Below are 21,550 nucleotides of genomic sequence, written 5' to 3'. Positions count from 1 at the left end.
GGATACAGTAGACAATACATTATATACAAAATATGTGTTACTCAACCGTTGTCATCAGGAAGGCTTCTGGCCAACAGCGGGCTGTTAGCGGCTCCGTTTTGGGGGCGGGGGTCAAAGTGATCTGCGGCGTTTTCACTGCTCCGAGGTGAGGGCCCCACCCCGAGTTGCTCAAGGGGACAACTGTACAACTCTGGTCGTCCAGCACTCTTAGAACTAGCTTTACCATGCTGCCGGTGTCCTCGCGGAGGGGTTAAATAAATCTTGAAGCCAAAATACTTTCTATGAGGGTTGTGTTTTTAGTTTTTTTTTTTTTGAAGGTTATATTTAGAAAATTCTTCACTTCCCTGATGAACAGCCTGGGGTGTGTAGGCTGCCTGGAGCTCTGCTGCGCGGCCCTCCGTTCGGTTTCAGAGCTGCCCTGGAAAGACGCCACGTCAGCCTGTCCCACTCGGCCCTACTGTAGGTTGGTCCGATCCCGCACTTGGATACTCCGCTGGGTCTGGTGGCGGCAATAACTGTGTCCCGTGTCCTGGTAGCAGCTGGAAGCACGGACAGAGTCCACGGAAGTGTGTGTTGGGGGAGGAGGTTGGGGGGCAGAGGGTGGGCGGGGCTCGTATAAGACCAAGGCTTTGCCAGAAGAGGGGGCTCTACCCCGGGCAAGCTTGGCTCAGTTACAATAAAGTCCCCCGGGTGGGAAAAGGGGTGGCCCCCACCGGCGGATCTGTGACCCGGGGAACGACGGGGGCTTGAGGTGAATCATCCATACAACACTTAAATCTCCACTCCGGCTGCCACCGAGAAGAAATGGCTGAAGCCGACTGTCGCTTCCAACCAAGGGACCGGAGAACTCTTTCTGTGTGTTGAGAAATCTGGTTGTAGTTTGAGCTCGTTGTCCAGAGCCGTGCTGCCCCGTAAGGCAGGCACTGGCCACGTGCCGCTAGGTAAGTTTAAATTAAAATGAATTAAAGTCAAAAACCCAGTTCCCTCAACCCCACCAGGCACATTTCAAGTACTGGGCAGCCACACGCGGTAATGGGCAGCACAGATAATGGGCCATTTTCATCAGGCAAAGCTCGGTTGGTAAGCACGTATCTAGAAGGATTATGCGAGGTTATGCAAAAGTGAAGTCTCAGGAGAGTCTGGCTCCCTTTTTACCTCAAGCTCTTGCTTCCAAACGGTTCAGGATGAGAAGGGACTAAAATTTTCTGTTTTGCTTGTTTGGCTTGAGAGAGAGGAAAAAAAAAATTTTTTTTTTTTTAATTGGGAGAACAGGCATGTGGAAAAGAGGAAATAGGTAAATTGGAAAAGGACGCTGAGGGGGGGATTAAAAAAAGAAAAGAAGAGAAGCTGACACATGCATCTTAGTGGGAGAGAGCAGGGAAAAGGAGAAGACAATGGGAGTCACTCCCTGGCCAGGCTGGCGAAGGAAATTTGTTCAGCACCATGTCTGACGTTTAATCTTGAAGTGAAGTGAGCCCCGGTGTGTGCTCCAATCCTAAATCCTATGTGAAAGTCTATTTCATACAACACTCTTGTTCTGGGGATTTGGTGATATATATAAAGGACTGAGAGAGTAAAACAAACCACAGCAGGGAACAGTCCTGGGAACAGAAAGGTAAGAAGGCACTGAGGATGTGAGTCATCCCCAAGAAAGTGTCAGCTTTCTTCAGACAGGAATTCTAGGAAAGACAGGGGAGGGCCCAGGGTAGCCAGGGCATAAGGTCTTCAGCCTTTTAATATGCTATCAAAGGAAGTCAGGACACTGTTTAAGCTGGAGACATTTGGGTTGCAAGTATTTTAAAAAGTACTGCTATTTCTCGCCTCTACAATAGAAAAATCTCTGCTTTAAAGACTGAATAACAAGCATCCCTTGGGAAACAAAATACATTTTGCATTTAAGTAACTTATGAGTCAAGCAGAGTTAGATAAAAAGTGGATTTACAAGTGGCAGGGGAATACAACCAGGGGCTACAATGCAGGCTGCTATGTTACATGGTCTTTAAAACTGTGGCCTACCTCTCAAGCAATACAGAAATAATAAAATAATGCTTAAATGCAGTTGCACTGATTACAATTATTGGCAAAATAACATACTTTTAAAATAGTGATTAGTAGGGGCGCCTGGGTGGCCCAGTTGGTTAAGCGTCTGTCTTCCACTCACGTCAGGATCTCAGGGTCCAGGCATGGAGTTCCATATCGGGCTCCCTGCTCAGCGCGGAGGCTGCTTCTCCCTCTCGCTCTCCCCCTCCCCGCCTCTCCCCCCACCGCCCTGCTCGTGCTCTCATTCTCTCTCTCAATAAATAAAATCTTAAAAAAAAAAATAGTGACTAGTAAACACTTCCTTTTTTCTGACCTAGCGTGTGCTCACCCACAGCCTAACACCCTTCCTTGCTTTCTTTTTTTTTTTTTTTTTTTAAAGATTTTATTTATTTATTTATTTGGCGGAGATAGAGACAGCCAGCGAGAGAGGGAACACAAGCAGGGGGAGTGGGAGAGGAAGAAGCAGGCTCATAGCGGAGGAGCCTGATGTGGGGCTCGATCCCATAACGCCGGGATCACGCCCTGAGCCGAAGGCAGACGCTTAACCGCTGTGCCACCCAGGCGCCCCACACCCTTCCTTGCTTTCTTTAAACACAGACATGGAACGTAATTGAATATTTGGCTGATTCCTCAGGCCCTCACGATACTGTCAGTTCTTGCACGGTGCTGAAGGCATTTATGCCCCTTTGTAAATGGTCCCTTTGCTAGGACGCTTTTGGGATGCTCGGGTTGTGCTTTCTCTAATTTCTGTTCCTCCCACTTGCCATCAGCTGTCATCTCCCACTACTGTTCACACACACTGTAGAAACAAACCTTTTCTCTTGCATTTTGTTGCCTTTAATATTTTAGCAGCCGTGGCTCCAAAGAACTGAATCTTACAGGATTGGGAAATGGTAATAAGAAGTGGCTACGGTCCAGTTTCTAATACTGTGACTTTCTCGTTCGATACATTGTTATGAAGAGAGGCATCTACTTTATTAAGTGAAAACTTGTTTTGCTTAAAATCCTGATATCACTTAAAGTTGAAAGCTGAGCAAAATCCTTATTCAAGATTTTGACCTTTACCTCATTTTCAGAAGAACCTGGGTGAAAAGCAATTGCCCTTTAGAAGCCCATGTAAATCAGAGTTTTCTAAATATGAGTGAGTTTTGATGATTAATAGCTAAAGAAAATCATCCTGAGAAATACAAATAATAACCTCTAGTTCATCAAATCACAGTTCACTTGATAAAGCATAAAAACAGCAATTTTTCCCTCTAATGTGTTTTTGCTTAAATGACAACAGTCCAGATACTCAGCCAGTGATTACATTTAATCTCTTCAAAATGACCTTCTCTGAATTATTAGACGCCATGCAGAATTTTTAAGTAATCCTATAGAATTCTGGTGCTTGGGATGCTGCCTGAGGAAACTGCCAAACATTGGGGCACTCTAGAAGATCCTGGGAGTGATGTCCCACCAGCTCATAAACAAGGGTCAATGGTCATTAACTTGGTGACTCTAGTACCCAAACTGGACCTGGCTTACCAGGGAAAAACACTTGTAAGTGCTTCTAAGCCAGTCGCTGGCCTTCTTTGTCACACTGGGTAAAGTGGATAAAAGCATCCAATTGCAATAACTTACTCTGTATTAAGCTTGAACTATATCAAATTGTTGAATATTGGTCATTTTTTAATTTAAAAGATGAAAACTGACACACGATTTACCCTAATATTTTGAATCTATTGAGGTTCAGATCCCCATACAGGTCTTGAAGATTATCAAGTACACTCACTATTTATCAAGAAAAGGAACAACACTAGAACCAGACCGAGTCGGAAACAATCCTATCTAAAATCCCCTGAAATGCTACATCTACAATGAGTTTGGCAGTTGCGGGCATCCTGCTAGTCCCCAGAGAGAGAAAAGAAGCAAAAGATGATCTTTGAGCTCAAGAAACTCAGAAAACAGGAGACACAAAAACAGGAAATAAAATGGGAACGCAGTGTACTATGTGCAAGGGTAGGTTAGTGGTGGCACGAAGGAATTATCAATTCTTATTGAATGGTTCAAGGAAGATATCAAAGAGGTAGCGATTTCTCATCTGGGTTTTGAAGGATGAATAGGAGTTTGCCAGTCAAACTAGGAGGAACAAGTGTATTTTAGGAAAAGAGAGCAGCACGCACAAAGCATGTAACAGAATAGTATCTTGGGGGAATTGCCAGGGGATTTTTATGGCTAAAGCAGAGAGTGTGTGTAGGAAACTAGTGGGAAATGAGGCTGCGGTATTAGGCAGGAGCCAAATCAAGGAAGGCCTTGTATTTCACTTTATCCCATGATAGGGAGTCACGGAAGCCTTTGAAATAGAGAAAAAGCAAGTTCTGATTTATATTTTCAAAAGATTACAATCACAATTCTGGAAGAGAGAGAAAAAGGAAAACAAACAAAGGACTAAGAGAAAACTGCCAAAGAATTAATAGCGGTTGCCTCCAGGGGGCGAAATATTTTCTGTGTCTTCTCACAGCAGAACACGGTTAGCTGTTCCTTCGGGGAAGGAGTCAAGTTTGAACTGTAAATAGCTGTCACTTCAATATTTTAATTCAATACAAGGAATATGACCACACTGGGACCCATCCTTTGCCTTTCTCAATTTTGTTTACTTATGAATCAACTACACTATAGACCTAGAGGGTATGAGGATACACATTTTGGAAAAACCAAGTCAACAAGTACTGAGTCACGTCAGCCCACAGACCTCAAGAAAAGGCCTGACAATCCAAACTTCTGAGTGGACCACCACATATATTCCAGTGATTTCAAGAGGAACCAATTCTGACTTGAGATGAAGTCTCAGCCAGTTTTACAATTCACTTTGCCTCAGAGGGGACAGTCTCCTCACCCTCCCTTCCCCAGTTCACCTCAAACTCAAGTACAAGCCAAGAAAAACAATGCATTTACAATGCTGATGAGGCTTCAACTCACCGACCTAACCCTTCCCAACAGATTGGTGGCCCCAAGCCCCTGCTCTATAGAAAGTCTGGAGCCAATGCCACCTCGCAAAAGGCACAAACAATAAAGGATAGAAACCGGGGCATGCAAAGCTTTCATCCAACTGTTCTGAAACCAGCAAATGACTAGCACAAAGTCCAATCACTGTTCCATTTATAACAAATACAAAGTTTTATGTAGAAAGCCTGCCAAAAGCACTTCATTAGGCAAAAACTGTTACTACACGAAACCCATCTGTAAAACCAGGGTAATAATAGCAACAACCTTATAAGGTTGTTGTGAAGAATTAAACAAATAATACACACAAGTGCTTAGAAGATTGTCTGGCACATAGTGAGCGCTCAATAATTTATAGCATCATTATCGTGATTATATCTGGCACACGGTAAGTGCTCAATAAATTACAGTATCATTATCATTATTATTATATCTCATAACTTGCCTCTTTCCAACTATTCCAACTTATAAATCTCAAAGATGTTCTTACTTATGTCAAAGACTATTTACTCAATACTGTAATTAAAATAATTATAAGAATGTTTTGAGAGAAAAGATTAATAACACTTCTTTACCTCTTCATATCTGTCAAAAACAGCTCCTTCTTGCAAAAAGGAAGGAACTTCCTTCTGCCAGTTAAATTCATAAGGTTTGGCCATGATTATACTCAAGACCTAAAAATGAAAAAGAACATCTCATTAGTGTGCAAAATTTAAAAACAAGTGAAGATCAAAGGTTAATCACTTTATATTTATGCGTATGCAAAAGCTCTTCTTCATATGCGTAGAATAAACCCATAAATTGTCTCTTTCTTCTTCTTTCCTTCATCCAATTCCAACTTCCATTCTCCTTGTCTCTAAACCTGGGGAGATACAGTTGGCTCTTGAACAACATGGGTTTGAACTGGATGGATCCACTCATACAAGGATTTTTTAAAATAAATTTAGCACAGTACTTAAATGTATTTTCTCTTTCTTAGGATTTTCTTAACATTTTCTTTTCTAAAGATCACTTTATTGTAGAAATACAGTACATACCACATATATCATACAAAATATGTGTTAACCAACTATTTACGTTATTGGTAAGGCTTCTGGGCAACAGCAGGCTATTAGTAGTTAAGTTCTGGTGGAGCTGAAAGTTATGTGTGAATTTTTGATCACGTGGGAAGTTGGAGCCCCTAACTCCCAGGTTGTTCAAGGGTCAACTGTAGTACCCACAAAGAGGTGATCAACCAGAGGTGATCGTTTGGGAAGCTTCCCTTCCCTCTTCAAATCATGTAAGATAATAAGATATATTTTTTAATCTGATGGCATCAGAAAAAAGAAACTACAAACCTGACCCTATCTACAGGAGAGGCCTGCTGCAAAGGGTGGTTGATTCTGCAAGCCTACACTATGAGCCTGAAGGCGGACACATGGGCAGAGGAGTCCACTGGATGATGGCTTGCAGAATCAAGTAGGAATAGCTGGAATTTTGTATTGCTCTTGGTTCTCTCAATAGCCCTCTCACCCCTTCCTTACTTGGGCCACTCGGGGAACTGCAGAAGGTCTACTTTCTAGCATGGGCAGCATATATGACACTGAAAAAGAACATGGACATTCTCCAGGGTGGCTGCCTGCACTTAGGAAGAAGTGGGCACTCCTTCTACCCACACTTGTTAGCATTACGCACCATGGTGTACCTGCAGTAGGTGCAAGCAGGACATCTTCAATGAAAAGGTCAGCATCCAACCAAGGATCACCGAGTATTTAAGCAATGCCAAGAACATGGAAGACGGACACAAACCCAATAAGCAGAACTGACACCCGAGAAAACAGAGTTAACAGGACCGATAGAACCCGACTTTGGCTTAAGTGTGGCTAATAAGTGTGGGAGGAAAGGGAGGAAACAGTGCCTTCAGTTCCAAAAATATAATTAACTAGAAGTCTAGAAACTTAAAAAAGATTGTTGAAATCAAACTTAACAGGTGAGCTGAATAAGAGAGAGAACTCAGATGAAGCGCTGAGCCAAGGGATTCTCAAGAGAATGCAACACAAAAAGAAAGCACAATGGAAAAGTTTAGAAAGGTGGAAAATGAAAGCCAAAGGTTAAACCACCACCCAACCCAATAGCTTCTTCTATTAGAAGGAGGAAAGCAGAGCCAATGGATGGACAAATCAAAGCGACGGTGGAAGAATATTTCTGAAATCTGAATATTTGCATATTCAAATCTGAGTCATCAGTGTGACTATCTGAGTCCTCAGTTGAAAAAAAAATCCACTAATGCAAGTAGGATAAATGCGGGGGTGGGGGGGGGGAGATACACAGACCTAAACATACTTTCCGGTGACACTGAGAACAAAAGATATGAAGAGAAGTTACAAAATTCCTCAGAGCTGCGCAGAGAGAAGACAATTCAGAGGTGGATGATAAGCAGATGGAGATCAGGCATACTGTCTGTAATACTGCAACCTCGAAGGTCTGAGGGACAATAATTTTGAACTTGAAATGGTGTCTGATCAACTAATAGTTTAATTTTTAGGAGAAAATAGAGGTATTTACAGACTTACGAGGTATCCAAAAGATTTAATGACCTACTCTGAAAGATTTAAGGTATTACATGCTCTGTCAAGAAGAAAAATAAATGTAGAGAAGGGATATGGGGAAGTAATGCAGAGACAATGAGAGAAGAAAGAAGAAAGAAAGAGAACATTTACTCTTAAGTTTTACTTACTATACAAAAAAAGAGATAAAGAAGTAATAATCTCGCTCCCAGATTGCTGATTATATCAATACAGAGGTTATGGCAGCTGAAGTGGAGAGAGGGAAGGAAGTATGGACCAAAGGGCGGTAAACGATTTTGGGAGTGGAATATCGGTATTTAAGACTCTAGACATTGGCAGAAAAATACAAGTTTAGGAATTTAAGAGGTTCCTAGAGGAAATTAAAAACAGAAAGCAAAACTTGCACATTATTAGAGGGGAAAACAGAACAAAGAAACACGAGTCCCCTTTAAAAAGAAAACAGATAGATGTGGGGAGGGAGGGGAAAAAGAACACACTATAAATGGAAAACACCAAATAAAATGACAACACATCCCTAGCTCTAATACATGTGAATTAGCTAAATCCACTATTTATTTATTTATTTATTTATTTATTTATTTATTTATTTATTTATTTATTTTTGTTTTTATTTATTTCCTATTTATTTTTTTATTTTGCTGGGTATTATATTATTTTTTAAATAATATTTTATTATTATGTTAGTCACCATACAGTACATCCTTAGTTTTTGATGTAAAGTTCCAGGAAGTTCACTTTTTAAAAGCAAAGACTCAGATGCCTGGGTGGCTCAGTCAGTTAGGCGTCTGCCTTCGGCTCAGGTCATGATCCCAGGGGCCTGGGATCAAGTTCTGCATTGGGCTCCTTGCTCACTGGAGAGCCTGCCTCTCCCTCTGCCTGCCTCTCCCCTCCTTGCGCTCTGACAAATAAATAAAATCTTTTTAAGAAAAAAAAAAAGAAAAGAGAAGAAAAGCAAAGGCAGAGGCTTTGACATTAGGTAACATTATGGTTGTTTACCAGAAATATTTACAAAATAAAAATGATACGGGAAATTTGAAAATGAAGGGATGAAAAAAAAAAAACCCACAACGCTCTAATAGGCACATGTGAGGAAGGAAAGAAAGCAGGTGTCCACAGTAATGTAGCAGACAAAACAGATTCAGGGAAAACAGCAAGAGACGGTGAGAAATCATATTAGGAAAAAGGATGATCACAATTACTTAATAGTTATTAACATTAAAGCCTGTGAGTACACAGCATCAGAACATATACTGAAAAACTGGTAAAATACAAAGAAATTTGACAAAGTCACAAGCGTATTAGGAGACAATGAATGAGTCTCAGAAATTAATGGAATGAGACAAAAATGTAATATTGAGGATTTGAATATCACACTTACTAGTTTAACCAAAACAATTTAGATGACTTAATTTAAATACATTACTGAATTTAGACATGCCCCGCCTCTTTCTTTACATATATATAAATAAAATACCTATATGTAATATTGAGTCCTGAATATAACAGATATTATTATTATATATTTTCTTCACGCCCTCTTTGTGTTCCAGCTACCTCACACACATATATTCTCAGAATCTAATCATAATTGGGCCATAGAGGAAACCTCCGCATTTTTCAAAAGGCAGAAATTAAGGTGGCCATGCTCATTGGCCCCCCACTAGGCCAACTTACAAATTAATGAGAGAGTGCATAAAATCTATATGCACACAAATTAAATATAAACATACGTGGACTTCTAAATAATTCTTCAGTAAAGCAGAATAGCCAAAGCAAAAATTATAAACTTCTGAGAAATGAAAGGTGGGAGCATTATACATCAAAACCTAGGTATATAATATATAGTCAAAAATTGTTTAAAATGATCCGTAAAAGTTAATTGCTTTCTGAATACTCACATATTAGATACACATTTGGCGAGAGTTGGGGAGAGAGAAGGATGGGGAAGCAAGAGGCCGAGGAAGACTTATAAAAACTCACAACGTTCATGATGACAAGGGCGTATAATTACAAAGAGAAGAAAAACATGTGACAGAATACTATGTGTAACTTTAACCAAAATATCTGAACACCTAAATAAAGTGGATGGGTTTTTCAAAGTTAAAAGAAATTTGACTCAAAAAAGAACACTTAAGGGGCGCCTGGGTGGCACAGCAGTTAAGCGTCTGCCTTCGGCTCAGGGCGTGATCCCGGCGTTCTGGGATCGAGCCCCACATCAGGCTCCTCCGCTGTGAGCCTGCTTCTTCCTCTCCCACTCCCCCTGCTGTGTTCCCTCTCTCGCTGGCTGTCTCTCTGTCAAATAAATAAATAAAATCTTTAAAAAAAAAAAAAAAGAACACTTAAGTTGAATAGTTACCTTGGCAGAAATTGAAAAAATAATAAAGGATTAGACCCACGTAGGTTTATAGGTGAGTTCTACCAAATTTTCAAGGAAAAGGCAAATCCCACTTACCTAACATTTTTCCAGGATATAGGAAAAAAGGAAGTTACTACCTGACTCGTACCACAAGTCCCATGGTCAGGTCCTGGGCAAGGCACAATAAGGTAGGTTAACAAAACACCAACCAACGCTAGAGTTCAATTTTCACAGGGAAAAAAAATTCTAGCTAAAAGATGAACAAATCTATCCCGGAAAGTTGCTAAAGGAAGAATTCGGGATGTTTCATCACTGAAAGCAGATCATTGTGACTCACTACCTAAAGAGATTAAGGAGGAAAGTCTAGTATATGCATACCCTGGCATACCTTACAAGATGAACTCAACCTGAACGTGAAAGGTCTAACACATACCATTAAGTAAAAAGAGGAAGCCACAGAATGATCCATGAACAGTGTGATAGCATTTACCCAAATACACAGCCTACAGAATAAGAATGGTGTAATACCACCTCTGTAAATACACAGACACGAGAGAAACCTATATATTTCTCTAGGTACATTTATGTGTGCATAGATAAACTATTAAAACATTTGGAAATTTATGGGGCACCTGGGTGGCTCAGTTAGTTAAGCGTCAGACTCTTGATTCTGGCTCAGGTCATGATCTCAGGGTCGTGAGATCGAGCCTGGTGTTGGGCTCCATACTGCTGAGCATGGAGCCTGCTTGGGATTCTCTCTCTTCCTCTGCCCTCCCCCACTCTTGCATGTGTGTGTGTATGTGTGTGTGTGTTTGTGTGCGCTCTCTCTCTCTCATGTGCTCTCCTTTCTCTCTCCCCCCCCAAAAAAAAGAAAAAAAAAAAGGAAATTTATGACCCTATCTACTTCTGGGGAGGAAATAAAGATCGGAGCTGAAAATCAAGGTATCTTCAGTGTTATCTTTGCGATGCACGTTTTTATTATAGGAATATATTGCATTTATGTGTTGCTTGTGTAAATAGAAAAGAATGCAAATTTCAAAGAGGCACAAAAAAGCTGAAATCCTACAGATAGAGAGATGTGTTATTCTTTAGTCCCAAACAATTTAAAACAGTAGAAGAAGAAAGTATTCAGTCATGTTTCAAGGTAGCTTCCTCACAACGCCAACCATTATTGTTTGAAGGAGGAACGGCTCCATTACTCACTACCGACCAGGCTAAGAGGAGGTGAAAGCATGAAGGGCATTCTAACCAGCCCAGCTGAGGGTAATCAGCAGCAAGGCTTCCCATGGAAAGCCAAGATGAGCCAGGCGGCCGACAGCGGGAGAAGGGAGAAGTGTTTCATCCCAGTCCATGTCTCTGTATCCCCAATAATGACGAATTGGGTTTCTCTTCCTGATTCTCTCTGTTCTTATCAGCTTGTCTTTCTCTGTACCTTTCCGGGTCATTTTCTCTGTGTCTGTATTGGAGAGACAAACACAGTCCCTTCACCCCAGGTGGCTTAGAAGCCAGCTTCCGGTATGATGCTGTGCAATCATGCTTTCTATGCCATAAAACAGATCTGGAAAGCCAAACAGACCTGCAGACCCCCTCAGGCTGTCACGGATGTGTTAGTCAGTGATCTGTAATGAGAGAAACCAACTGCAGGGAGCTAAGGGATAGCAGTGAAGACAGATGACAGAGCTACACGGTGGCCTCCCGGGTTGACCAGACGTCAGAAATCAGCGGGCCAAACCCCTCTCCTTTGCAGAACTTTGTGTTCCATGATCTTTTCACTCCTGCCAACCCTCCCTTTTAATATTTCCCTTTGGTTTTATTTTCAAGAAAATAGCAAGGACAGGCTTCTGATACGAAATGTTCATATCGAAAATGAAAAGAAAGCGTCTATCGGCTTGCGTCATCTTTCATTGGTTTAACTGGTTCTCCCAGGATCTTTCCAGTGAAAGGACACACAACATAGTCCCCAGGACAAGATGTGTCTTCGATTTCACTACCATCTTTACCACTAAAATATTCATCTCTATCTTGGGTACAAATTTCATCACAATGGTCTCATTTTGGGAAGGGCTTTGGTGGGGGCTACTGGAAAGAGGGTACTCTTGGCCTCCATCCCTAAAGGGATCTGCTGTGGAGGTCGTAGCTCGTTTCATGGCTGACTTTTTCAGAGCTTTGGGGTTCTGAACAACGTAAGAGGCATTTTCACAAAATGACACCGAGTACCCCGAATCTCCTCACCTTCGAACTGGTGTGTGGGGGCTGTTCTTTGCACTGCCCCTGAAATATGTTCTCGGGTCCTGTGTGGGGAGCAGCAGCTGGCTTATCTTATGTGGATGGTACAACTCATGACCTACAGACTCAAAAATGTCGGCCCAGCCTTCACGGCGGTTTGATCCAGGTAATTGATTTTAAAATGGGAACAAATGAAGGAACATGTCGCAGTCCAACGGACTCCAGAGAAAATTAAAGAGACAGTTACTTATTTTAAAAGGCAGGGAGGGGGGTAATGGCCACTCTATGACTATGTCCTTTTTGCAGCCTACCAGCTAACTGATTAAAAAAAAAAATGCTTTCCCCGTGCCCCGCCAAAGCCTCCTCTTCTCAAGTTCTCCGGCCGGCCTTCTAAGGCCTCACTTACACAAGATACTCCAAGGTTCGGTTGTCTCCTCCACCTCCCTAGAGCACCACCTCTCCCTACAGAGCCCACAGGAAAGGGTCCTCCTACTTGAGGGACACAGGAAGGGAAGGAGAATTCACACAAAGAATGGATATAGAACTCGGCACCTTTTCCCGAGTAAATACTGGAGTGAGCAGCTTCTGGAAGGAGGCCAGTGGGCTGTTAAATAGTCTCATTGTTCCTCAGTTCTTATGCAACCGGAATGGATTGCCTATCGCACTGCATGCAGAGGAAAAGCTCCCTAGACTGCAGAGCCTGGCAGAGAGGGGACGAGAAAGGAGGGAAGCCCTAGAAGGCCTTGCTTCATAGCAAGCGGCAAAAAGCTCCTTCTAAAGAAGATGATGAGAAACTGAAAGTGTTAGTATAAGGTCAGCAGGGGAGCTCAAGCAGGCTACTGGGGACCAAATATCAAACATTCAAGTAAGACATGCACATCACGCATGAAGATGGCCCTCCATCCACTCTTCCGCTCAGGTGAGGAGAACAGAGGGAGCACAGCTCTTTATTTGTTGGCCTACTCTGCCCTCCATCTTTCAATCTGCTGTCTTGTCTCCCTGGCTGGACCTACCCTCAAGACCTACAGACTTACAAGACCACCTATCCCAGATATGCTGAATCAATTATGAAGTCAACTCTGCCCATCCCCCACCTCCTCCCCGGACAGTTGGGTCAAAACACTGGTAAAGAATTTTTTTTGTTTGGTTGTTTCTGGACACATGCCTCGGATTCTGGTAGACAGTGAACAGGAAGAAGTATGTGAAATCAGGTATTTTTAAGGTCCTGGGTATGGTAGGCTGGATAATGCCACCCCCCCCAAGATACCCACATCCTAATGTCTGAAATCTGGCTGTTAACCCTACATGGCAAAAATGGACTTTGTAGATGTGATTAAGTTAAGGATCTCAAGATGGGGAGATTATCTTGGATTATCCAAGTGGGCCCTAAGTGCAATCATCGTAAGTGTCCTCATAAAAGTGAGGCAGAGGGAGATTTGACACAGAGAGAAGAAGCTGAAGCAACGTGACCACAGAGGCAGAGACTGGAGAGATGCCACCACAAGCCAAGGAGTGTTGGCAGCCACGAAGGGTTGAAAGAGTCAAGGGATGTATTCTCGAGTCTCGCCTGTAGGGAGACGGCCCCACAAACACCTTCATTTCAAACTTCTGGCCTCTACAACTGTGAGAGAATAAATTTCTGTTGTTTTCAGCCACAGATTTGTGGTAATTTTTTTTAACAGCCCAAGGAAACGAATAAAGATATTTCTACAGTATATCTTTCCCAGGATCCAAATGTCTTTTAACAATTTTGCACCTCCACAATAAATGCGAACTTTAAATATACCTTGCAGCTTCCCCCAAACCAACCAAGACAGTCTCTATTTTTTGTTTCTATTTGGGAACAAATGAATCCATGTGAAAAATCACTTGCTTCCACATGATAACATATAATTTTCAAGCAAACAAAAATTCACTGTGGCTCACATACGAATTTCTTTTAGTGTATCTTTTATCTTCTAACTTCAACCTTATGACAAAAACGTTCCAGAAAAAAATTAATCCCTTCCCTATCCAACCATACAAATTCCATTAAACCAAATACAACCTATGACCTTAGGTGACCCTATGATGAGAACAACTAAGGTTGTTTTCCATAACAGAGGGCTCGGACAAAATGTCCAACAACTTAACTTGAATTAGTTGATTATCAAACACATTTCAATGTCTTGCTCTTCAATCATTAAATAAGATACCCTTATATTTCTAAAAACAGGTGGACATCTACACTGGATCACCCAGAGCTTTTGAATAAATGGCTTCCCTTCAAGGGAGAACCTAATTTGACACTGATATATTGCCTCATTAATGACAATTTTCCCCACTTGCTAAAAATACCTCCTTTTTCATCAAACCATTAAGTAGCCTTTTCCAAAAGCACATAAAGTGTGCAGGATTATGAAAATGATAATAGGCAATGCTGTTGAGGCTTGGGGGTAAGGGCTTTCTTACACAGTTGGTGAAAAGGAATTTTGCAATCCATTTCTATAGCCTTAAAATGTCCATACTCTGATATAGTAATTCTACCAGTAAGATTTATCCTATGTAAATGCATACAAAATCTACAAAGATATTGTCGTGCTACTTCTGACATGAAAATTTCTTCTTTACATGGTCATCACTAAGCTATTGGTTAAATATACTACAGTATTTAAATATTCTGTGCTCATTAAAAATGCTTTCAATGAATAATTTGCTGAACAACAGCAAATTTAGAAGAGTTTCTAAAAATAGTCATGACCCTCCTCAAACAAATACAAATGCTCTCGACATATTATTAAGCAAGTAAAAGGGCTGGTTACAAAACTGTATCCAAGAATTATCCAAATTTTTATGTATTATATACCTCTTGCTTACACACATTTTTTTAACGAGAAAAAGATTAGCAAAACATATACCAAAACACAAGATATACAAGCAGTATATCTCAGTGACAGAATTTTAGGTGATATTTTAATACTTTGTGTGTGTTAAAAATACTTATAGTGACTATAATTTTTATATTTAGGAAAAAATGTTCTCTAAAGAGAAGACATTAAAAATCTTTTTCCCTATAAATCAATTTTTAAATAATGTCCATGTTTTCCGCCAGAATTCCTGGCAAGAACAAAGAGCAGGAAGAAACTAATAAAACTGTAAAATGTTCTCCTTTTCAAGATTTAAAATCTTGACTGTACATTGGAGCCTTCACACATACCAATTATGACTGATTCCTAGGAAGAATTACTTAATAATACTGATTAATGGGGCGCCTGTGTGGCTCAGTCTGTTAGGCGTCTGCCTTTGGCTCAGTCATGATCTTAGGGTCCTGGGATGGAGCCCCACGTCAGGCTCCCTGCTCAGTGGGGAGCCTGCTTCTCCCTCTCCCATTCCCCTTGCTTGTGCTCTCTGTCAAATAAAGAAATGAAATCTTTAAAAAATTAAAATTTGGGTATTAACTCTAAAGCCTCTACTGTACTTATCCCTCGGAAGCAAAACAGATTATGGTCATGCTAGATTTAGTCTTTAATGAATTCTGAACTACAAAGAAACCTAAGGCCTTTGCCATGATAAATCTATAAAATTTACCATAAATATGTAATAAATTTTTTATCAATAAGCACCACCTGGTTCAAAATGATTTCCTGGCATTTATAAAACACACACACTGAATAGAAATAAAATGAGAACAGCAAACATCTGCTCTTTGTCTCTAGTTTCCCCTCAACATGAATAAAAGGCAGATGTAACTTTCTTAAAACTTAATAATTATAGAAGAGATGAATAAAAATATTATGATGAATTGCCTTTATGAATTTATTAGGGGATACCTATGATCATATTATTGGCTTCATTATATAAGAATTTTACAAAACATCTAGAAGATGCTTGCTTATCGGGGATATTTAGGACCAGCTTAATTTGAATATAACAAATAATTGCTAACATATGATTCAGTCTGTAATGACCAATTTGCAAAGAAATCAGAATATGACAAAGTATATAGTTTTTCAAGGAAAGAACTGGTTTATTTCAGAAGACTGTTTGGATATTGGTTGTTTGACCTACAACAATTCCCTTGAAAAGGACATCTGAGTTCATGTGTCAGCCCTTCAAGAGCCTCTTAAATACAGTGAGGGCTGAAACTGTATTAAAAGTAGTTGTCCATGGGGTGCCTGGGTGGCTCAGTCAGTCAAGTTCCTGCCTTTGGCACAGGTCATGATCCCAGGGTCCTGGGAAGGAGCCCTGCGCCCAGCTCCAAGCTTGGTGGGGAGTCTGCTTCCTTTCCCCCACCCTGTTCGTGTTCTCCAATAAATAAATAAAATGTTTAAAATGAATGAATGAATGAGTGTATGAATGAATGTAGTTGTCGATGACTGTGGTTCTCTGACCTGATGATGCCCTGCTACTCACCTCTTCCCATACAGTTAATTCCCACTGAAGGGTTCCAGCAGACACCCAGCTTTAGAAAGGAGAAATACTGGTGGACGAGGCTGAGAGCAGTGGGGGGACTATCTGTTTATGGTGTCCTCTGAGGTGTCCAACTCCTAAATGTTTACTGAGTCCCTGGCTTACCAGTATCTTGATCTTCCAGAAACAAAAGGTATAATTTGCACATTAATGATTTTTACAGTAGTGAATTACAGACATGACTTCTAAAAATAAATTTTTGTTTAATAGGATGCAAGATAAATCGACTTTTAGCACATGAAAATATATAGCGTGTGATAGGAACCTGGGGAAAAGGGATACATAAATTAATTTCAAGTAACAATAAATCTGTTTCAGCAGGACTTTATTTATTTTTTACATATTATAAAAATTCTGCAAAGTAAAGGCATTTTATTTCTTTTGTGTCTCTGAAATAGAGTACCTATTTTGACTGACTAAAGGGTTACAGCAAACAGCAAAAGTTGTTTTATTTCTACTGAGTGTGTAAGATAAACAGAGCTAACCCATCATCCCTGAGAATTAGAACAGTCCTGAAAAAACAATTAGGCAAAACTGAAATACTTGTAAACAAGGACTGGGTTCCGCCCCCCACACAAGTGGAAGAACTGTCACTATTTTCAAGACCAGGGCTAACAATATATGGTAGTGCGTATAGTTTACCAGCACAGAAACAACTTCTCCCTTAGTATCGGGTATTAGTCACACAACACATGCCTGAAGAGAGTTCAGCCTGTCTCATTCCCATAACAAGGGCTCTGATAAGGTCTGAGGAATAGAAAAAAAACTGCAACATGATGAAGTACATTGAGTACATTTCGATGGAGCTCAAACAAAAATTATACAAATTGCAGTCTCTCTTGGATCTTGTTTCAGGGTGTTCTTGATTGTGCAGCTAAGATAGCAGTCTGTAGCTTTGTCCTTGGAGAACCCAGGGGTTCCAGGGTGGGGACTATGAGAATGTGGACTTGGACTGATCTCTACCTCAGTCTTAGTTTCTTCTTAACTAGAACATTCTTTGAGCTACTGACGATAATACCTGGATAGTCAAGGTGGGGACTCAAGGCAGGAGCACAGGGAAAAGACCAGAGAAGGCTTAAGACCCATGGGCTTGCCTAGGTCAGTGGTTCTCAAAGTGTGGTACCCAGACAGTAAACATCATCTGGGAATTGATTATGAACGCAAAATCTCAGGCCTCACACCCAGACCTTCTGAATCAGAAACTCTGGGGTGCAGCCCAAAACTCCATGGTGTGTCCAGCAGGCCAGGTGATTCTGACATCAGGTAAAGTTTGAGAACAACTGCCTTGGATCAAGTCTTCATCAAAAAGAAAGAGGTGAAGAAAAAAAAAAAAAAGATCTTTCGATCTTCATCCATGGCCCAGACTAGCTCACGGGGAGAGAGACCTACTAGGCATTCCGGACTAAAGCTCAGGTGAGAAATAAAGACAGTCCATTTGTCTGGAATCCACACTTGTCTCAGGAAGGCCATGGAAAACCTAGGAGATGGAAATTCTGCGTCCTGGTACTTACCTCCCCACCAAGATCAAGAGTAGCTACCAAGATGGCCCCAAGTAAATGGATAATTTCCTCTACCAGTTCTTTCAAGCTTCATCCTTAAGGGTTAAGGCTGAAGAAACCAGCTAAGGGTGACAGGTGACTTAAAGAAAGCAAACAAAGGGTGACATAACCCAAAACCCAACACACCAGCAATTTGATCTACCATGTAGACAGTGCAGTCACTTTCCAAGTAACTTCAAGCACTTCCTTCTTCTGGCTCATGACCTTTATGGTCCCTGATAAATACAAAGTATGAATGCTGATGTTTCTCCTAAGAACTCAAAGAAAACAAAACGAAACAAAAACAAACAAACAAAAAACAACTGGGGAACTAGAGATTCACCCAGCAAACTCAATCTTTAAGACGCTGCAATTAAACCAAACTGCTGAGGGGAAAGATTACATTCAAATATGAGGGTTCTAGAAGAAACACGCCCTCCGCAGCAATGAAAAGCAGCATCTCAAAAGATACTCAGAACGTATCACTTTGCCATTTGCATTCTTCTCTGGATTTATCAGATTTGACTCACTGCCCCAAATATACTGAGCCTTTTGCATTTTTTCTCTTCCCTTTCCATTCCTTTTTTTTTTTTTTAAAGATTTTATTTATTTATGTGACAGAGAGACAGCCAGCGAGAGAGGGAACACAACAGGGGAGAGGGAGAGGAAGAAGCAGGCTCCCAGCCAAGGAGCCCGATGTGGGACTCGATCCCGGAACGCCATTCCCTTTCCATTCCTGAACCTCTCTTTTCAGCTTGGTTAATTCTGCTTATCCTCTAGATACCTGCAAGAGAAACTTCAGGTACTAATGCTGTATTTTCACTTAGACGCTCTGTCCTTCCCTCTCTGTAGCGCTCACCCGGCCATGTTGTAAGCAGCTGCTGTTCTGGATCTTCACCAAAGAAGGAACTCCGGGAAGGCCAGTTTCGTTTGCTATTACAAATCTTCCCTTATTGGGGCACCTGGGTGGCACAGCGGTTAAGCATCTGCCTTCGGCTCAGGGCATGATCCCGGCATTATGGGATCGAGCCCCACATCAGGCTCCTCCACTATGAGCCTGCTTCTTCCTCTCCCACTCCCCCTGCTGGTGTTCCCTCTCTCGCTGGCTGTCTCTATCTCTGTCAAATAAATAAATAAAATCTTTAAAAAACAAAAAACAAATCTTCCCTTATTATGATGGGGTTACATCCTCATAAACCCACCCTAAGTTGAAGATATCCTAAGTGGAAAAAACATTTAATATACTCAACCTACTGAACGTCATGGCTTAGTCTATCCTACCTTACACCTGCTCAGAACACTTAACATCAGTGTGGGGCAGAATCAGCGAACATAAAGCCTATCTGATAATAAAGTGTTGGATATCGCATGTGATTTATTGAGCACTGTACTAAAAGTGAAAACCAGAAGGGTTGTATGAGTACAGAATGGTTCTGAGTGTATCCGTTGTTTACCCCCGTGATGGCGCGGTTGCCTGGGAGCTGGGGCTCATGTCGCTGCCCAGCAGCATGAGAGAGCATTATATTACATTGCACTAACCTGGGGAAAAAGCAAAAATCAAAATCTGTAGTACAGTTTCTATTAAAAGTGTATCGCTTTCACACCGCTGTAAAGTAGAAAAATCTTAAGTTGAACTATCCTAAGTTGGGGACCATCTGTATAGTGAGCGCACTTAGTAAATACAGGATGAATGAATGAATGTTCTATGGAAGAGCTCCCCACCGAGACTAAAAGCAGCCAAGGGCAATCAACGCTTCCCTTGTTACCCAAATGCGCATGTCAGTCCCATTTTTGTGTACACCCACCCTTTCCTCCAAGATCCTCAAACACGGCTCCCAGGCTCCTGTTCCCGACTCAGACCCTGCTGCCCCCTGGGTCCCCCTTAGTGTCTGACCGGAACTCAGCCTGTGGAATGAGTTTCCACTCCTCACCTGGCTCTGCAGCTGGTGGGTCCTATGAATCACTTCCTGGCTGACTGGACATCCCAACCCCCACCTCTGCTGTGTCCCACCCTTGAGCCTGGACCTCTGACCACGGAATCCCCTTGAGGACGACTCAGATTGGCACCTGGGTCCTCATAGGTGAGAACACACCCTAGACATGCCCTCATGGGGTGTGTGGTTTTCTTTTCCATAGAGACTGCCTCTTTAGTGGAAACCCACCAGACTGCTCATAAGGTCCTCCTCTCTTGTGCCCCGCCCTCCAGACTTTGCCCTTCATTTGTCCTTGGACTGGCTCTACCAAAATTATTAGGCGAAGCATCACCAACATGAATCATACATGTCGAGAGAGAAAGCTCTCTTGAGAGGCTTGATTTAGCTTTAATTATCTGAATATTTCAAAGGAAAGAATTTTATTTTATCTGTGCTGAATAATCTATCTGCATGTTGCCTCAGGCATGTGTATGGGATAAGGTTGAGGACTGCAAGACAGAACTTCACAAAAACAGGGAAACTGCTCGGGACCAGGAGCAGGCACAAATTCAAGGGCTTGAGAAATCCTTTATTTTCAAAACTCTTTTCTTATTAAAATAAACACACACAGACAACGGGCCCTTAAATTTAATCAAGATTCCTGATATTTAAGTGTTCTCCAAGCAAATTTATAAATAGGCCTTTGCTATTATTACACAGGAATCATAAGAAGAGGATAAAGTGTAAGGCGGCGTATTGGAACTGAGTCCGGGCCATAAAAGGAAAAAAAAATTTTCCTTAGGTTTTGAGCTAAACGGTAGCCAAATTTAACAGTTTTTCTATGTTCATACACACAGAGGCACCACACAACCTGACACTAACCTGCGGTCAAAGAGATGTAATCTCAGCAAACTCAAATCTCACGCAAATTTAATGATCTCCTTACATGTTCAAAATTGTTCCACCTTCATTCTTGAAATGCCTAAACTAAGGATGGAGATGGAACTCATCGAGATAGGAAAAAATGACTTGGAATTTGAGGTTTTACAAGGTCGATTTTTTTTTCTGTTTGTGCAAATGCTTTAAAAAAGTCCCCAAACCTTTTTTCCCTGTTTTTTTTGTGCAACTTTTATATAATTAGTCTGAAAGGAAAAAGAAGCAAACTCTTTCACCTCAGTTCATTTGTGGAAGAAATGTTATCTTTTCAGGTTTTTTGATTTTTTTTCCAGCTGTGGCATCATAATGAATCATGATTTCCAAGAGGCAGAGAACTTACTGTGCATGGCTTTACGTAAGCGAGAGGGTACATAAACACTAGGTGTACGGGCTACGGGGCCCCTGGCTGGCTCAGTCAGTAGAGCATGCCACTCGATCTCAGGGTCGTGAGTTCCAGCCCTACGGTGAGCGTAGAGCTTGCTAAAAATCAAACTAGGTGTCCATATTAGAATACATACGGTCTTTGGCTTTGATAGACCA

General features: G+C 41.4%; 1 protein-coding gene across 13 annotated transcripts in view; it reads right to left on the bottom strand.

The window, feature by feature from the left end:
* Positions 1–21,550, bottom strand: part of PLCB4 (phospholipase C beta 4) — a 400,851-nt gene that overhangs the window by 153,728 nt on the left and 225,573 nt on the right. For all 13 annotated transcript variants that reach the window (XR_008959400.1, XM_044385683.3, XM_048222092.2 and 10 more), the window contains one exon: positions 5,601–5,699. Coding sequence is in view for 12 of the 13 variants with exons in the window: in XM_044385683.3 (XP_044241618.1) it covers positions 5,601–5,684 (84 nt within the window). In the remaining variant the exon portion in view is untranslated. The remainder of the gene's footprint in view (positions 1–5,600; positions 5,700–21,550) is intronic.

This window comes from Ursus arctos, unplaced genomic scaffold (genome assembly GCF_023065955.2).
Source record: "Ursus arctos isolate Adak ecotype North America unplaced genomic scaffold, UrsArc2.0 scaffold_16, whole genome shotgun sequence".
Lineage (NCBI taxonomy): Eukaryota > Metazoa > Chordata > Mammalia > Carnivora > Ursidae > Ursus > Ursus arctos.
Note: the sequence above shows the minus strand (reverse complement) of the source record. Positions and strands in the feature narration are given on the sequence as shown.